General features: G+C 34.1%; 3 protein-coding genes across 3 annotated transcripts; 2 read left to right on the forward strand and 1 right to left on the reverse strand.

Annotated features, from left to right (window-relative positions):
* Nucleotides 1-2,596: 2,596 nt before the first annotated feature.
* On the forward strand, nt 2,597-4,864 carry LOC143593109 (E3 ubiquitin-protein ligase CSU1-like). The gene is made up of 2 exons (XM_077072839.1): nt 2,597-2,835; nt 4,067-4,864. The coding sequence occupies exons 1-2, from the start codon at nt 2,597-2,599 to the stop codon at nt 4,740-4,742; spliced, it is 915 nt and encodes a 304-aa protein (XP_076928954.1). The 3' UTR covers nt 4,743-4,864.
* Nucleotides 4,865-5,590: 726 nt separating this feature from the next.
* On the reverse strand, nt 5,591-9,372 carry LOC143593108 (uncharacterized). Its single transcript, XM_077072838.1, has 14 exons — nt 9,235-9,372; nt 8,339-8,420; nt 8,114-8,217; nt 7,787-7,913; nt 7,614-7,708; nt 7,413-7,536; nt 7,232-7,312; nt 7,057-7,155; nt 6,827-6,985; nt 6,708-6,756; nt 6,549-6,613; nt 6,414-6,458; nt 6,060-6,224; nt 5,591-5,950 (listed from the first exon to the last, which is right to left on the reverse strand). The coding sequence occupies exons 1-14, from the start codon at nt 9,270-9,272 to the stop codon at nt 5,609-5,611; spliced, it is 1,575 nt and encodes a 524-aa protein (XP_076928953.1). The 5' UTR covers nt 9,273-9,372; the 3' UTR covers nt 5,591-5,608.
* Nucleotides 9,373-13,869: 4,497 nt separating this feature from the next.
* On the forward strand, nt 13,870-17,848 carry LOC143593112 (glutamine synthetase, chloroplastic-like). Its single transcript, XM_077072841.1, has 14 exons — nt 13,870-14,022; nt 14,971-15,224; nt 15,312-15,351; nt 15,445-15,548; nt 15,627-15,675; nt 15,764-15,870; nt 15,960-16,047; nt 16,123-16,251; nt 16,362-16,436; nt 16,518-16,571; nt 17,053-17,090; nt 17,173-17,332; nt 17,414-17,474; nt 17,546-17,848. Exons 2-14 carry the CDS (start codon nt 14,977-14,979, stop codon nt 17,683-17,685), a joined length of 1,293 nt encoding a protein of 430 aa, XP_076928956.1. The 5' UTR covers nt 13,870-14,022; nt 14,971-14,976; the 3' UTR covers nt 17,686-17,848.
* The last annotated feature ends 1,669 nt before the right edge of the window (nt 17,849-19,517 follow it).

Below are 19,517 nucleotides of genomic sequence, written 5' to 3' on the forward strand. Positions count from 1 at the left end.
TTACATTAAGCGAGATTTAGTCGGTAACTGATAACAGGTGGATATAGATTATTGGTCAAGTGTTCAATGGAACCGAATCATGATGCTCGAGTAGTAGGTCTCTTTACTGTTTGGTTTAGTTCAGATGTTAACTTGTTCTAAAATCGAATTCCATTTGTTTTAAATTTTGGTTTTCTTGTGTCCAATACGAATAACGGGCCCGCCTAGAATCAACATGATATAATTGACATAGAAATCTAGCAAGGTAAATGACAACGGTAGAGTAAAAAAGTTGGTAATAAAAACTAGGGTTAATTACACAAATAGTCCACACGGTTTTACCATAGTCACATATATCTAATATTACTGTTTAAGTATAAAAAGTTGCATGCTTGAGTTATGTACCTTTTATCACTAAGTTTAGGTAAACTATTAAAGTTTCTAACACAAATAGGCTATCATCACCCACCCTACGTCCCCACCCCCTTTCTATGACTTGCAATCGGCTGCCACCAACGCACTACCAATCTCTCACCCACGTCGTCACTCACATAACAAAAGCCAATGTTAGACAAATTTACCTTAAAAAATTAGCGACTTGAAACCAAATGACAAGCCTTGCTAAAATGAAAACAAAAGGCTACAATCAAGTAGACAAACCCTAAAATTAAAATTCATAATTTGATTCACTAATGGATTAGATAAAATGTTTATTTTAGAATAAAGTAAAATAACTAAAAAGATGATTAATTCATTTAATTCTATATGCATCCTTTTTGAATAGTTGAATGTTTGCAAATACGCTTGCAAATGAGTCGAGCCATCCGCCAGCTACATGAGCTTGACTCAATAAAAATCAAAATTGCGCTAATTTTTTCAAGCTCGAGTCTAGCTTTAGCCTCAAACATAGCTCGTTTACTTATCGAGCTCGAGTCTTGTTTGGGAAGCTCATTTAGGTACATCGACCCTTAACAAGCCATGCATATTTTGAAGACTTACCTTGTTTGTACTTTTATGTATTAATTTCACACTGCACACTTACGCTCGAGCAAAGCGTAGGCTCACCTTTAAGGCTATTCTAAAAGTATATAAACATAATAAAAACGTATATTAATTAATCCATAAATTATAATCAAACCGAGCCTGAGCCTCAAATAAAGTCCCTTTAGTTATCAAGTCTGAGCTCGAACCTTGTATGTGAAGCTCGTTTAGGCTTGTCGAGCCTTACATATTTAAAGTTTTGCCTTTTTAGAGTTCTATGCATTAATTTCACATTGCACAGCTGAGCTCGAGCCAAGCTTAAGCTCGCTTTGTAAGTTATTCCAAAAAACCATATAAAAATTGTTACAAACCATATAAAGATTTAATATTTTAATATTAAATAACAAATAAGTTGAATTCGAACTTTAACAAAAGAAGTTCAAAACCCGGGCTTGGTTCAGCTTGTTCACACTCCAATTTGCAAACAACTACAACAAGGTTAAAAAAGCTACCTAGAAGCAGTGTTGTAAAAATCCTAACTATGCGCCGATTAATCATCGATTAACCGCTAGTCCCTACTTCACTGATTAATTTTGGGCTAGTCTGCCTATCAATCGGTCAATGGTCAAATCCGGCCAAAATCAAATCGGGATTAATTAGTTTTTTATTAGGTATCGGCGGTTTCCGTGCTAGATTCCAGCCAAAATCAATGGTTTTCGGCGAGATTTGAGCTAAAATCAGCGATTTCCAACGAGACTCCAGCCAATTTCCGGTCAAAATGTGTTTGTCTATGTATAAAATTGAAAACTACATATAAAAATGTGTGCGCGTATATATAAAACTAAAAATTATACATTAAAGTCCGATACAATTAATCTCAATTAATCTCAATTAATCCTGATTAATCGCTAGTCCACACTCCCCCGCCCGACTAACGACCAACGACTTTTACAACACTACCTAGAAGTAGAGGTGGGCAAACAAACCGGTTAACCGAACCGACCTGAAAACTGAACCGAAACAGAACCGGTTTGTAACCGATTATGTAGAAACCGGTTTGGAACCGATTGAAACCATAGGTTCGGAACCGGTTTGTAATTTTCTCCACCAAAACCGGTTAACCGAACCGAAACCGGCCAAAACCGGGCAAAAACCGGTCAAAACCTGAACCGAAACCGATCAAAACCCGAACCGAAACCGATCGTAACATTGTAATAAACCGGTTTCAACCCGAACCGAAACCGATCATACACCGGTTTTGACTTTTGTTGACCAAACCGAACCGGTTTTAACCCAAACCGGTTTTAAGTTTTAAACCGGTTTGTGCACCTCTACCTAGAAGTGCACAAAATACCCAGTCGACCAGGAACAAGTTCCTACCCGTACCCGACCCGGTATTAGATTTCTCCCCCGGAACCAAAAATACCCGATCAAAACCCGACCTAACCCTACCGAAATCCAAAAAACCCGGTCAAATACCCGACCATAACCTTAACCGATTCCTATCCAACCTGGTTTTTACTTTTGTTACCACACCCTGGTAAAAAAACCCCTTATTTATAGGCTCTGATTTCTAGGGTTTCCAATCATTCATATTCATTCATCTTGAACCCAAATCAATCAATAATCAAGAATCATGCCTCAGAGACACTCGAAGAACAACAACGATCTAGCCTACTTCACCTACGACGAGAAGAAGAAGCTGGGCTACGGCACCCAGAACGAAAGACTCGGTAAAGACTCCATCAAACCCTTTGACGCTTGCTCTCTGTGCTTGAAGCCATTCATTGATCCAATGTGCTGCCAAAAAGGCCATGTCTTTTGTAAAGAATGCATCTTGGAGTGCTTGTTATCCCAAAAGAAACAAATCCAAAGGTGGTTATTATTATTATTATTATTATTATTATTATTATTATTATCTGAGCCTGAGCCTGACTTACAAAAGCTTGAGCTCGGTTTCTTTTTAAAGCTTGAGCTGGGCTTATGAGTTTTTTTTTTCGAGCTCGAGCTTGGGTTATTTGTTATTTACTAATTAATTTCTATACATTTTAGTTATTTTTATATATTTGAGAAAAAAAACAATCTTCCCATACAAGGCTTGGGCTTATGGGCAGTACCTTAAACGAGCTTAAGCAATTTTCTCATACAAGGCTCGAGCCCCGGCTCGTTTTGACTTACAAGAGCCTGAGCTTGGCTCGTTTCAAGCTCTTTTTTAAAGCTCGAGCTCGGCTTGTGAGTCGTTGTTTCAAGGTCAAGGTCAAGCTCGGCTCGTTTATATATATTAATTAATACATATATTTTTAGTTTTTCTTTATTTATTTTGAGAAAAACCTTGATGAGTCTAAGTGTGTGCAGTAGTACCTTAAACAAGCTAAAGTTTGGTTGTGCAGTGTGAATTTAATAAATTGAAGTCAAAAGGAGGTAAACATTAATAGTTAGTAGGCTCGTTAAGGCTTGACGAGCTTTTATGATTTTATCATACAAGGCTCGAGCTCGGGCTCGACTTGTTTATTATTGGTTAACTAGTTTATGTACATTTTTAGTTATTTTTGTATATTTTGTAATTTTGGGATAAACCTCAAAGAGCCTAAGCTCGGCTCAAGTTTGTATGCCGTACCTTAAATGAGCTAAAGCTTGGCTTGAGCTCAGCTGTGGAGTGTGAATTTAATACATAAAAGTCCAAAAGAGTTTAAATTTAAAAATAATTAGGCTTGTTAAGGCTTAAACGATCTTCCCATACAAAGATTGAGCTCGGCTATGCAGTGTGAAACTAACACACAGAAGCCCAAAATAGTTATAACTTAAAAATAACTTGGCTTTTTAAGGCTTGACGAGCTTAAACGGTCTTCCCATACAAGGCTCGAGCTTGAGCTCGATAACTAAACAAGCTTTATTTGAGGTTCAGGCTTGATAAGGGCCGGCTCGTTTCTAGTTTTTTATTGATCCGATCTCGAGCGGTTAGGCTTGTTGGCTCTCCTATCAAACATAGCATGCTGTATGCTTTAAATTTATTGTAATTCTTTGTTCATTGATAAGCCAATTTCATTCATGATCGCCATCTGTTAATTGATTGTTATCTAAATTTGTATGCCTTATGCTGTTATAGGAAACTAGCTGCACACACATCTCAACTGAAACAAGAACAAGAAGAAGAATCCGAGAAACTAATGCTCCAAAAAGCTCAAGAACTCGACGCATTCGACCAGCAAAACCACGGCGCGCTCCCACAATACAGCGACAAAAACATCAACCGTGACAGAAACAATTTTCACGGAGCAAACAGCGTTAAAACCACATCTTATGAAGAAGAAGCATTAAGAACCATGAAAGCATTTTGGCTACCTTCGGCTACACCCGACGCTCCGGTCAAAGTCAACGCCCCGTCCACCTCCACAACTTGCCCTGAAGGTAACGAAAACCTTAAAATGAAATCCCTTTTCTCTATTCGCTTTACCAAAGACACAAATGACGAAAAGAAACATTCGGGTCGGGATAAAAGTTATATTTGTCCGAGTTGTAAGGTTACGCTGACTAATACGTTGTCGCTTGTGGGATTAAGCACTTGCGGCCATGTGTTTTGTAAGAAGTGTGCGAATAAGTTTGTGGCGGTTGATAAGGTTTGCTTGGTGTGTAATAAGGGCTGCAAGGAGAGGAATTTGGTTAATTTGGTTAAAGGTGGGACTGGGTTCGCTGGTCATGGGGATAATCTTGAAGCGAAAGACTTTAAGCATCTGGGAAGTGGTTCGGGACTAGGGTTGGTGAGGCCTGCAATGAAAACATGAGTTTTGGCGTGTTTGGTCTGCTCGGTTTCATGTTATTCGGTTTTGTTTTTCTTTTTTACGCATAAGAATGTAACGGTTATACGTTGTACTTGTTTCGGTATGCTGTCTCTATAAAATTGTACTTGTTATTGTTACAGTAAAAATCACTTAAATTATCTTAGTTAATGTCAAGTAAAAATCATTTTTTTTGGGTTAAACCAAAATTTTATAGCGGAAAAAAAATATTTTAAATTTGCTCTCAAATCAAAAATATTTTTTAGGCAAATTAGATCTTAATAATACCGACTGTTATATACTGGCTTATGATCATTCATATTTGCAATTTGACCAATGAACACTCCTAACTTTAACTTTGCTGCCAAAAACAATCCATGTAACACAATCATCAAATATTACACTATTTCCACTCAATTTTGCTCACACGGTGACTGTTATGAACAAGATAAGAAAATTTACAAGTGAAGATTGAGCGTAAATCAACTGTAAATTTATCATAATTACGCTGTTGAATTATATTATTAGCTTCATTGGTCAAATTATTAGTATGAACTATATTATTGTTTTTAATTAATATCCAGTTTACTTATTAAAAAAATATATCTTTAATGGAGATTTTATATAGGGCAAAACATAAGCAGTTTTATGTAAACATTTACACTTGAATGTATATAAAACACAAAACATGAATTGAACCATATATACAACAAATTACACCAATCTCCCATATTTTCTATCACATGTCCAATTCCACTTTCAGAATCAAATCAAAGAATCACACCACCTTCAAAAAAAATAAAAAAAAAAAATCTAAAAGAAAAAAGGAAATTATAATAATATAATAATATAACCACGAAATCTTGAAACCATCATCTACTCTTAAAGAAGTTAAGATCCCATCTTTTTAACAACCCATCCATTATATTACTAGACGGGCCTTTTTCAACCGCTACCATGGCTTTGGCCCGGTCTGCCATGTCAGCATTGGAAGAACCAACAGATGGAGTCACATTTGATGTTTGTTCAGCTGATGATGTACTATTACATGGAGAAACAAACTGAGACGGTGAATCACTACTGCTTGCTGTTGAAGCCCGTAAAGGCTCGGTTTTTATAGGCGGGCTGTGATTGGTCACTGCTGACTTGTCATTGCCAGCTGGCGGTTTCGGTTCAAAATCTTGTAAAGACAGGAAGACAGCTTCCATGAGCATCTGAAACAATTTACCAACAGAAAGTTGTTTACTTGTTTGGTTAATAAAAGAAATGGTCAAACGGGTCGGTCAACATGACCCGACCCGACCCGTTTAGCAAAAAGCTTACCCTTTCTTCTTCCTCAGCATTGCACGGTAAACCCTCGATGTGTTGAAGCGGGTACTCGACATATTCATGATCATCTTCTAATAATGGTTTATACGGATGACCATTGGAAAACTCAAAATCGATCATTTTTGAAGATGACGTATGTTTGGTTGACGTTGCTTCATCCTGAAGAACCAATGATATTAATTAAGTCAACACGAATTTTGACTCCAAGAAAGGTAAACGGTTTTCAAGAAAATGAAGCAATCGTTCAACTTTCGAGTGTCAAATGAGTTGACTTTCTTATTGAAAAAATCTGAATATTTCGAATTGGATGTTAGAAATGATTACTACATTAATAATACAGAAATATACCTCCGAATTACATTGTTTATCTGCTGATGGAATATCAGTCGGGACCTACAAGTTGATAAAAGATAATAAATTTCCATTGCTACCAATTTAAAATAATTAATAAAAATGTGGAAATTTATAAAACGAATTACGAACCTCAGTCCTACTCATTGGTCTTTTAGACCGGAGTTGATTAATCGCTTCCTCGGTGCTACTTGATGCTGAATATTTATTCGATAACAAAAAATATAAAAGAAATTCAAAAAAATATATAAAATGAAACCGACTCAAGATAGCATATTGTAAATAGCATACCTTGTGGCGCAACTAAAAACTCGTCTTCATATCCAACTCCATGAATTTCCTAAAACGATACAAATCCGTTGAAAAGAATATTTATTGCAAACACAATTACAAAAATACCATCATTATACCTCGCCAAGGTAATCAAGCGGCGAATCAAAGAAGATCCCCTTAACTTCACCTTCCGGAGGATGCAACACATTATGGAAAAAGATATTTATAGAATCAAAATAAAATTGAGGACGTGGAGAGTTATGATCGCCCTCAAACTTGATAATATTTTTGTCACCCTGATATATAATAATATATTAAAATTAAATAAAACTTGTCTTAAGTAAATAATATAGTGCGACTAAATTACCATGTAAGCTTCATAAATACGATCAGAGTGATGCGGTTGTATAAAATCATCATCACTAGCATGGCCAAACAAAACCGGAACAAAAGAAGATTTTGCAACCTATAATTAAAAATAACCATTATTAATTTTTTGGCAAAACGTGTCGCAATCAATTCTTTAACTTTATGTTTGTAACCTTTATGGTATTTAGCTCCACAATATCAAATTTTGCCTTTTTAAGAATAGCTCTTCGCATATACTGGATGGCAAACTTAACCTGAAAGTAGTCAACATGGTCATACTTTATGACATAAATCACTATGATTTAAAAAATAGAGATATTAATACATTATTAATAATCATAATAATCAGCTTACGGTAAACTTGGGTAAACGGATTTTATACGTGTCCACAAGTTCCATCATTAAATCAACCAAATCAGAGAACGGACTGTCGAGAACCATTCCTGCAATTGACGGATCCTTGGCTCCATACATCAGGCTGACATCATCAACTTTTTAAGTTACAAAAACTGAAATCAAATCACTTAAATAATAACATGAACGTATTAAAATTACCTTGTTACAGCACCCATTGATCGGCCCCAAAGAGCGATAAGTGAAACATTTCCATCAGACCGCAAATAATCTACCACGGATTTTAAATCATCTTTCTGGGAATAAAATAAAGCTTACAAGCGTTTAATAATGATTATTACAATTCAACTAGAAAACTAATATTATTGACTCACTTCATACCACCCTAGACTGACATGCTCTCCACCAGAGAGTCCAGACCCCGAGAAATCGAGCGTGAATACGGTAATATTTGATGGTAATAATATTATAGCTGCTTCACTAGCATCTGCTCGGCACCCACTGCCACATCACCGCATTATGAACTTTGTAAGTACACATACCTTGACAAAAAAAACACACACAATTTGGCTAACTAACATGAAACAAAATCCTAACGATACAGATAGGCCAAACCACTATTTGCTTCAAACTTTAACTGTAAAGATCATAATACAAAAACAAAAAAAAAAGAAAAAAAAACCTAGGGTTCAAGAGTGAACCTGTTTCCGTGACAGTATATTACACATGGCAGAGGCTTTCCTTCAGGACTCACAATAGGCAAGTAATGACTACACTTAAGCACATCCCCTCGGCTATTTACAATCTGGCAATGCAATAAACGGGTAACGGAATCACTTGGATTTGTAAATAATAGTGAACAAAAATGTATGCTTTATACTTTTCAGGGCGCAGATAGAGAAGTGAAGTGCTATCGAAAATCTTACCTCTATATCTTTCCTCTGAAACCATTTTCCTTTAAGCCTGAATTCTTGATCTAATAAATCACTGTTCGGATCATACTCAGCTCTGCCATCAGATAACAGATTTTTCACAATATGCATCGATAAAAATGAGTCAATAAAAGCAAAAATACACTGCAAAGACTGCCTTCGTTTCAAGAAACATACTGCTCGATTCAAATATCAAACATCGATTCAGGCCAACACGAAATGAAAAATCAAATTATCAACAACAAATTCCTAAACTGTTTATTATTCAGCCAATTATCCACTTAATTATCACAAACCCTAAAAGACCTATTTTTCCAACCCAAGATTAGTAACTGAAGCAAACCCAGATGCCCTAAAACATTAAACTTCACAAAAGTTAACAAATTTGCAATTCTTGAACCAATCCCATAAAACCCAGATCAAGAAATAAGTATCCAACATAATCCAGCTGCCCTAAAGCATTAAACTTCACAAAAGCTTTCAAATTTGCAAATCTTGAACCAAACCCATAAAGACCCATATCAAGAAATGAGTATCCAACATAACCCATATGCCCTAAACCATTAAACTTGACAAAAGTTTTCAAATTTGCAATTTTTGAATCAAACCCATAAAAACCCATATCAAGAAATGAGTATCCAACATACCCAGATGCCCTAAACCATTAAACTTCACAAAAGCTTTCAAATTTGCAATTCTTGAATCAAACCCATAAAAACCCATATCAAGAAATGAGTATCCAACATAACCCAGATGCCATAAACCATTAAACTTCACAAAAGCTTTCAAATTTGCAATTCTTGAACCAAACCCATAAAAACCCAGATCAAGAAATGAGTATTTAACATAACCCAGATGGGAAGTAAAGATTATTAATTTATTATTATTACCTAGGAGGACGAATGATGAAGTTGATGAGTTGTTCCATAGATTCAAAATTCAAAAAGCACAGATCTTTGGTTGGTTTTCAAGATCCTGAGATGTGGGTTCTTCAAGTTGTAAATGAGTGTTTGAAATTTGACAAAATTGGTGTCAACGTTTTGGTCGGTCTTCTGTTTGTGTTTTGTGTTAGGTTTTCTCAAATCGAACACCATGTCTTGCTGTGTGCTGTGGCACGTGCATATCACCACCTTAAACTTTTAAGATTGTATGTTAAAAAATCATAGATCTACCTATATTCTAATAAAGTAAAATAGATGTGCACACTTGTCAATTAATTCTTACAATTTTTTCCCTCCAAAACTAATATACCCTAATATATGTAATAAATCAATAATTATCAACTTTCCCTTTACACTATATTTATATAATATCTATATATTTTTATAAATATAAATATTAACATATTATTTTACTATATATTTCAAAATACTTGGTAAATTCCAAAAATCAATAACAAATCATGTTTCTTAAATTGAAAATTGTTTCGGATTTTTTGTGGAAGTTAAATTTGATTTTACGGGTCAAAAGTTGATAAATAGATTGTTTCGTACAAGTTAACTACATTTAGATCAAAATTTGTTACGGGTAAAAAATAAAAATTTTGAGTATTTTTAAAAGTTTGAGAATGCGAAATAGATTTTCGTCAAATTTGTTATGTTCAAGGTGTTGACTTTAAATTGTCAAAAGTATGAAAGTTAGAATTTTAAACATGATTCGGGTTTCAAGTTTATTTTTAAGGGCATTTTTTGAAATAATCAAAAGGTTCAGGATTTGGCAAATTGACTATTTTTTTCTCAACTATTAACATTTAATAGAAGATTGCGAACCATTTCGACATGCCACCCCCCATGCCTATCAATGCTTCTAACTTTTACCAAATTTGAAATATTTATTTCAACACTAATTTTTCCTTCAATGGTGATCAGAACGTTGTATGAGAAGCATGCCATGCAAAACTATGCTCAAATGAAACAAAATATTCACAAATTTGAATAGGTTAACATGTTATTTTTTATGTTGTCATTAAGACAAAGTCGAGAAGTCCTCTAAAACTTATCAAAATCATTTTTATGGTATAACTAAGAAAAACATAGTTTTTGAAGAACATCCATTGCTACAATTCTACTTTCCTTTAATGGGTGGTAAATTGATAAATATATCAATAAAGGTAACGCCTCTTTTGTATTTAGGCTGAGTGGTTAGAACTACAATCGTATGAGAAGTCCTATTTTTTGAATTGGTTCATAACCAAAATTCTTTCCAATATACATATATGACACCGAGAATGAATGTTCCAGTAGAAAGAAGCATTATCGGGTACGATTTTAGACGGGTATTTTTTTTATTAAGTTTATTTAAAAAAATCATTTTGTGATATAAATAAAATCAATTTATGTACACATTGTATAGATACAAGCATAGATGTAATACATTTTTTTTTCATATACTCTATGTAATTATTTGTTTTACTTATAATTTTATAATTTGAATTATCCCGTGTGTGACACGGGCTCTAAAACTAGTTTATATTATACTTTTGTTAATATAAACTTTTAACTAAAGCGTGTTTGAAATCGAGTTAAGATAAATGAGATATCGATTTTTGAAGTTATGTGAATGAAAATGTGAATATTAAGGGTGGAGAGGGGGCAAACCTCCCACCCCCGCCAGCCAACAATTAAGTTGCTGTCCTTGAACTTGTCAGAACCCAAACCCGCTGGCGCCACATTACTCGCCTAACCCTTATGCTCCCTCTCTAGGATCCCCTCTATCCTCTGCTTTCTCTAGGCTGTATCACCTAGAATCGATACCTAGTGACGGAATGGGTATTGCCAGCTACCCACCCCCACCACCCTAAGAAAGAAAACTAATTAAGCAACAAGTGTGAACTTGTTCCAGGGAGACAAAAACTTAAGTTCATAAGGAGAAATACTTCTCATATTTTGTTTCATTTAGAAAGAGACACACACAACACAGGTTTAACCGTTAAGGGTTTGCATTCTTATGTTATGAACGTGAAACGTGTCATGTGTTGAATCTTCAACCTATAGTTGTATATTATTGCATTGAAGTGATTTGATTTATATAATATACAAATGGATTTTTATATTGAATTTTTTTATAATTATTTAGTATACGAATGGATTCCTAAAATTTGTAATCAACTATTATAATAACAGTTGTTGCTACAACGAAATTCGAATCGGATCATGCTATCTAGTTGAATTGTGCCTATCATTGCTAACCATTAACTAAATGTGAGACGTAACACATAAATAAACTTGGTAGAAAATAACACGAGACTGGAAACCCGAGAACATCCTTTCGTGTTTTTGATATGTTTGATGACTTTAGTATGTTAAAATTGTGTGGAGTGATTTTTTTTTTAGGCTTTTCACTTTTAATTCTCAGTTTCTCACCCATGACCCATATTTTTAGCAGCAACAAAACAAGCCCACAAGGCCACAACCATTTTGTTTGCTTTGCATTCGGTTTTTAGGAGCAAACCATTTTCTATTATCGCGTTTTGGTTTTGATTTTGTTTTTATTGCCTTGAACCTTCTAAGGAGTTTTTTTGGAAGGTCTGAATTATTACGTACTGAACCAGTAAGAGGTCTAAATGATTAAGAGAGAGTCTGAGCCAGTGAGTGCTGAACCATTAAGTGTTGTTTGGTTGGACCTCTGAATGACTGTACAGAATGACTATTTTGCCCCCTGAACTATTCCGTGCTGAATGAATGTTTAGTCAGAGCTCTTGTAGTTTTTATATGCTCAGTAAAACAAAAGGCATTTGTTTATGTCTAATGGCCAAATAGATACCAATGTGACCAAAGATCCATGAACCAGTAGTCTGGTACTGATTATAGAATAATCATCTGTATATGAGAGTAAAATACAAATTAATACAAGAAAACATAATCAAATTCTATCTCGTAATTATGGTAACAATATAATAATCAAACTCTAGTAAAAAAATTCTAGTTCTGATGAACAAACAATGGTCTATAAAAATCTTTGCAATCAATTGATAATGATGCACATTGTTATCTTAGTCAGATTCTTATATGCAAAACATGAAACAGCTGTAATGGAGCCATAATAACCATATATGATACTCTCAAAGTGGACATGTTTGTTTGCATTACTTCATATTCATGTGTCCATATGGACCATATAAAAAGGATAACCTATTTCATCTCAATCAAAAACATATCATCATTCTTCAAGAATTATGTTTAAGCTATATTTTTTATTTAATTTAATTGGTTCCATGTTTGTTCAAGACCACATGAACTCGGCTCGATAAAGTGATCAAACACTAATCTGAAACTTGATTTAGACATATTGTATGGACTAGTATAAAAATATCGTTTCTGAATTAAGCACACGATTCAACCATATAGCTAGTGAGCGGTTAAACTTTCACGGTTAAACTTGCCGGAGTTTGTGAAATGTGTTAAAAAATGAAACATACATGATAAAAACATCAAAGAATTCACCTTAGTTACAAATTGTGTTATTTTATGTAGAGTTTAAATTTAAATTTATTTCTATTTTATATTGCTTTTGAGTTTCATGTAATTAAATGATATAATGTGACTTGTTATTTTCCTTAAAAGCTTTGACTTGATCAGGTTTAAAATTTAAATGACCTACAATGGACACTTTGGGCTAATATACTGTTAAAAAAAACAAATACAATAACGAGTTCTTTCATTACATTTGTTTTATAACAACAATTGGCAGCGAAGCTCACGACGTAGGTGGTAATTTGGGGGCGACCATTGGCAGTGATGGTAGTCACCAATGGTATTGGATCATTAAAACCTGTTAAAATTATCAAGTTTCACAAGATTGATAAAGTAAACCTAAATCAGTAAATCATCTCATCAAAAGTTTACTCATTTATTATAATAAGTAATAATTTATCTTCAAAACTTTGATATAATCAATTTATTAATACTAATTTTGTCTTGCCATTTACGACAATAAATGCATCAATTATTATAAAACTAATAACAGACGTTACCACCTAAGTCGAAACATTTTCCACACATGTACATACACATACTCACATGACACAGAGAAATTATCAAGTCTAGTAAACCTAAATCATCTCATAAAGTTCTACACATCTATTAAAATAAGTTATGATTGAGAAATATATTTTAAAATGAGACTTTTGAAAGGCGGTATTATATATTGAAATTAATTTTTGTCTTACCATTAAATAAACACATATAATAATATTAATAAAACTAATAACAGACGTTACCATCTATGTCGATACACTTCTCACAAAGACATACACAAATACTTATACAAACACACATGCTACACATAGAAAATACACACACTCATGATCTATATATGATATACACATACATATACATATACATATACATATACATATACATGAACCTATGATTAACAATTTAACATACATGACATACACATAGTTTGTTGATAAATAATGTTAGGATGGTGATAAAAACCTTATCCTATACATGAGGGGTTACTTTAAAACCATTTTCCACCACCCAACCCACCACACCCCTATCCCCTTCTCAAAGGCCACCAATCCACCATTTTCTTTATTATTATTTCTTTTTTATTTTTTATTTATTTATAAATAACCTTTTTTATACCCATTTAACAACTTCCCATTTCCCACTCCCTCCGCCGCCACCACCGCTCTCCGGCTACTTTTCCGGCCACCCTCCACCACTCCTCCGGTAAGCCCCCCATCCCCTACATTCTCAGTTTTTTTTTTTGACTATCATGGGCTAATGTTAGTATGCTGTTATTATTAGCATGCTAAAAAAGATCATCTTTTTATGATTATAAATTTTTTGACATGAAAAAAATGCATTCTTTACTCTTGGTTTTTCATGTGATGATGAGAAAATGACCAAAATACCCTTGTATATTTATAAATTTTTTTGAACTTAATAATACCAGTCAATGCATTATGTGAAAAAAAAATTTAAACTTGATGAGATTCTTGATCATTCTGGAAGTGGGTTGATTGCATCAAAGAATATCTATTTTTTTGCCTTTTGAATCTGATACTATATATACTCCTTTATAGATAGATATACTATAATACTGTTTAAAGCAAAAGTGGTTCATATACTTATATACTAATATTAAATTAAGATAAAGATTAAGGAAACTAATTCCAATAATCTTGGATAAAGCTTATGTAAAGTGGGAGCAAAAAGTAGGTCATTAGTTAACAAATATAAAATCCAAGATTAGCAATATTATTAAGTTCAAGTCACTTGGTGGTGCTAAAAGTGTTTGATTGTAGATTTGTAGTAGTGGGACTGTCACATATATACATATATGTGTATATTTATGTATATAAATATGCATAACAAGTTCAAACATGCATGAGGGACACTGCATAGTGCATACTTTAAAATTTCTGTTTTGCACTTTGTAGTGTTAAATAAATAAAAAATATTTTTTATTAGCCGGAAGCGAAATAATTTTGTATGAAAGCGCGTGTTTTTATAAGAAATTCTAGATCTGTCACTGCAAACACGAGTGAAAGCTTTTAGCTTTCTATATTACTTTGATTATAGATCTCGGAAAACGAAAGTATTTGTTGAAGGATCCGCATTGTTGACTTGATTTTCGTTATTGATATTATTTTTTGTGTTTAATAATATGATTAGGTGAAAATGGCACAATGTTTGGCTCCTTCGGTTCAATGGCAGATGCGGTTAATAAAAAGCGCAATGGAACCGAGCTCGTTGACATCCAAAATGTGGAACTCTTTTTCTTTGAAACCAAACAAGAAAGGCGCACTCAAAACCGCCACAAAGTTTAGAATATGTGCTTCAGCAGATGGCACAATTAACAGACTGGAAGACTTGCTAAACTTGGATGTATCTCCTTACACTGATAAGATCATTGCTGAATACATTTGGTAACTTTTTCACTTATTATATTCACATCTATTAATACTTCATATGCTTTACTTAACAAGTTTCATAATATTTATGTTTTGAAACAGGATTGGAGGGTCCGGGACAGACGTTCGCAGCAAATCAAGGGTATGTAAATATGTAACATGCTGACTTTTGAGTCTTGATAATAATCTAAACTATAGTGTTTTTATTTTCTTTAATAATAACTTTTTTTTGTAGACAATTTCAAAACCAGTTGAGCACCCTTCTGAGCTTCCAAAATGGAACTATGATGGATCAAGTACCGGACAAGCACCCGGAGAAGACAGTGAAGTTATCTTATAGTAAGTCTTATTTATTATAACAGTAAAAAAAAAATCTTTTACAATGAAGTAACTGTAACTGGATTTTACCTTTTATAGCCCGCAGGCGATCTTTAAGGATCCTTTCCGAGGTGGAAACAACATCTTGGTGAGTGTTATTTTGGTGTATAACTGCATATTAAAAAAGTATTACAAAATATATTAACTTTTATTTTTATTTTATTTTTATTTTTAAGGTGATCTGTGATGCATACACACCACAAGGCGAACCAATCCCGACAAACAAACGTGCCAAGGCTGCTGAGATTTTCAGTGACCCTAAAGTCGTGTCACAGGTGCCCTGGTATGTTTTTCTGGTTAAAATATTTTGATTTTTTATTTATAAAACTAAACTTTAGATACTAACTTTTGTTTAACAAAATCTGATTATAGGTTCGGAATTGAGCAAGAGTACACTTTGCTGCAACCAAATGTGAAGTGGCCTTTGGGTTGGCCCACTGGAGGGTACCCCGGTCCTCAGGTACTGTTTTATTCTCGAAACAACGCGTTTTAACTGTTATTTTATTTTTAACTAATATTATTTTATACACGACAGGGCCCGTACTACTGTGGTGCTGGTGCAGATAAGTCGTTTGGAAGAGACATATCGGATGCGCATTACAAGGCTTGTTTGTATGCTGGAATTAACATCAGTGGAACCAACGGAGAAGTTATGCCCGGACAGGTATGTTTCCTACTCATTATCTTTATTTCTTGTTTTTAATAAAAATATAAACCGAATATGACATCAGAAATTATTATTATTATTATTATTATTATTATTATTATTTACAGTGGGAGTTTCAAGTTGGTCCTAGTGTGGGAATTGAAGCTGGTGACCATATCTGGTGTGCTAGATACCTTCTTGAGGTGAATAATCTAAATTATTATTATTATTATTCTTAACATTTTATTTTAATCATAAGTTAAAATCCAAGTTATATTTAACAGAGAATTACTGAGCAAGCTGGTGTTGTCCTGACACTTGACCCGAAGCCGATTGAGGTAATATGAATCTTTCTTGATGACTATTAGCTTGTTGAATATGATATACAAAAGATATATTTTTTCACTACTAATTTATTTTTTGCATGAAATAATTTTGGGCGGTTTTATGCACATTGAAATACATTATGGGCATTTTCTTGTCCGTGTTCGTTCGTTAAGAAAATGAATACGTTTGTGTCCTTTTATGTTCGTTCATCAACAGAATAGACGAACGGTCTACGAATGTAAACGAACAAACATAACTGAACATAGTTGAACGAACATAACTGAGCTAAAACCAATTAAAAGTAAATGCAAACAACGTTGTGTCGGTCCTTAAAAGTTATTAAAACTAGACTAAATTGTAACGGGCCTAAAAAGTTATAATGAGTATATTAACAAATGAACTTAAAAGACATAAACAAATTTGAATGACTTTTACCTTGTTGAATATTATTTATATTTAACTCGATAAACATATTTGCTTTGCATTTGACAGGGAGACTGGAATGGAGCAGGATGTCACACTAACTACAGGTACTTAATGATCAATAATTACTATTTCGGATTATATTTAAAAAAAACATATATATACTTAATTTTTTCTTTTTATTTGCAGTACAAAAGCCATGAGAGAAGATGGTGGATTCGAGGTAATCAAAAAGGCGATTCTAAACCTGTCACTTCGCCACAAAGAACACATCAGTGCCTATGGAGAAGGAAATGAAAGAAGACTGACTGGGAAGCACGAAACCGCCAGCATTAACCAGTTTTCATGGGTATATAAAACATATTATTTAAACTTTTATAACATCTAACGTTTTCTAAACTGTTATTTATGGCATTCGGTCAACTTGCAGGGAGTAGCTAACCGTGGTTGCTCGATCCGTGTGGGGCGTGACACTGAGAAGGCAGGCAAAGGTATTAACTTTTTTTTTTTTAATAAATTCACAATCTTACATTTTACATTATTCTCATTTTTATGTGTGCAGGTTACTTGGAAGATAGGCGTCCTGCATCAAACATGGACCCGTACACAGTGACGGGATTACTTGCAGAAACCACCATCATGTGGGAGCCAACGCTCGAGGCTGAAGCACTTGCGGCTCAGAAGTTGGCATTGAACGTGTAGGGTCGATCCATGGTGTTTGAAAGCTCGGTTTTCCGTTTCTAGTTTGGTTTATTTGACATGGTGTAAATAAAGGTCCCAAAAGGTCATCACTGCTTCATATTCAAAGCTTTTTGTAGCAAATGGATGATTTTTTTTAAGATGATTATTGGACAATTTATGCACATTTTGATGTGTGTATTTGGGTAATTTTTACTCAAATTGCATAAGGGGTTCAAGTAATTTTCATTCACCAATTGATGCCAGCCTCAAAACAAATAAATGAATGAGTAAATCACTAATGACATATGTAGAGGTGCAAACGAGCCGAGCTACTCGAGATCGGCTCGTTAAAAAGCTCGATCGAGCCCGAGCCTAAAAGTAAGCTCGTTTAATAAACGAGCCCGAGCCCGAGCCCGAGCATCACTTATCGAGATCGAGCCGGCTCGCGAGCCTAAACGAGCCTGTCATTTATATAATTATAAAATATATATTTAATAATATTAATTAATATATATATAACGTTATGAAAAAATAAATAAAAATAATTAAATAACATATATTATTCTATACGTAAAATTATAATAGAAAAATATATAAAAATAATTATAATTATATTTATGTAAACGAGCCGAGCTCGAGCTTGAAAATCTGCTCACGAGTCGAGCTCGAGCTTTGAAAATAGAGCTTGAAATGAGCGAGCTCGAGCTCTGTGCAAGTTAAACGAGATGAGCTCGAGCTTGGTCGAGCTCGGACTCGGCTCGGCTCGTTTGCACCTAGACATATGGAACTTTTTTTTTTCTAAAAGGTGTAGAATTTGTTAAAAGAATTACTTGTGGAATTAAAACTTGTTAAAAGTATATAGAATTTATATAAACTTAAAAAGTATAACTTGTACCATCACCAATCTTATATCACTGAAGCAACTACTTTTAATGGTAACTAACTGCACCGCCTCCACTCCTTGTCTATCATACGCCACCAACCACTTACTGTTCGTTATTGTTGCCACCTACACCAAGTCACCAACAACATCAAAGGTGGTGGAGGTGGCAACGGGAGCGACGAAGGCGGCATTGGTGGCCACTCATTTTGATTCGCAAGATACAACAATATATTTACATTAATCATACAACTGCTCACGTATCCTATTTATTTTACATGGCCACATGCTACTCTTGTGGTCCCTTTGATCACATATGCTACCATGTGGTCAGATCACATGGAATCATTGTGATCGTTTACTTTACCTGACCATATGTTATCCTTGTGATCATATCATATACCGTCTTGTGACTATTGACATAATTATTTATCCACAAACTACAATGCAATCGTGTTCACGAACACCCATGTGGTTATGATAACGTACAACATATGTGATCCAATCGTAACCATCTATACAATCCTGAAAATCACCATGTGATATTTTCATGACACACAACCACGTACAACCTTCATGGTTGTTACAACCAAATCACCATGTTTTTAGCATATAACACGCTAAACATACATAAGATTCATAAATCACACAAACAGGTAAATAAATGTACTTAAAACAAGTATGCTACTCATTTACCTAATAACTCGTAAAATTAATGATTACCTACTTTAACTAAACCCAAGTATCATAAAAACCCACTCGTGTCCATGGTTTAGTAACTTATGTCTAATCGTGACGTCATTAACCAATACCCAAAATAAATTACAGAATAGCAACCCACTATTGTTACCCTGTTGCTACCCGTTCATACCACCAATGAACACATTATACTGGGTTCTAGGATTAAATTCACAACCCGCTACTTCCGGGCATGGTTGCAAAAATCTCAACTAGGAGCCGATTAATCCCAGTC

Source organism: Bidens hawaiensis, unplaced genomic scaffold (genome assembly GCF_021521415.1).
Source record: "Bidens hawaiensis isolate Kalapana, Puna unplaced genomic scaffold, B.hawaiensis_p1.1 tig00041678_1, whole genome shotgun sequence".
Classification (NCBI taxonomy): Eukaryota; Viridiplantae; Streptophyta; class Magnoliopsida; order Asterales; family Asteraceae; genus Bidens; species Bidens hawaiensis.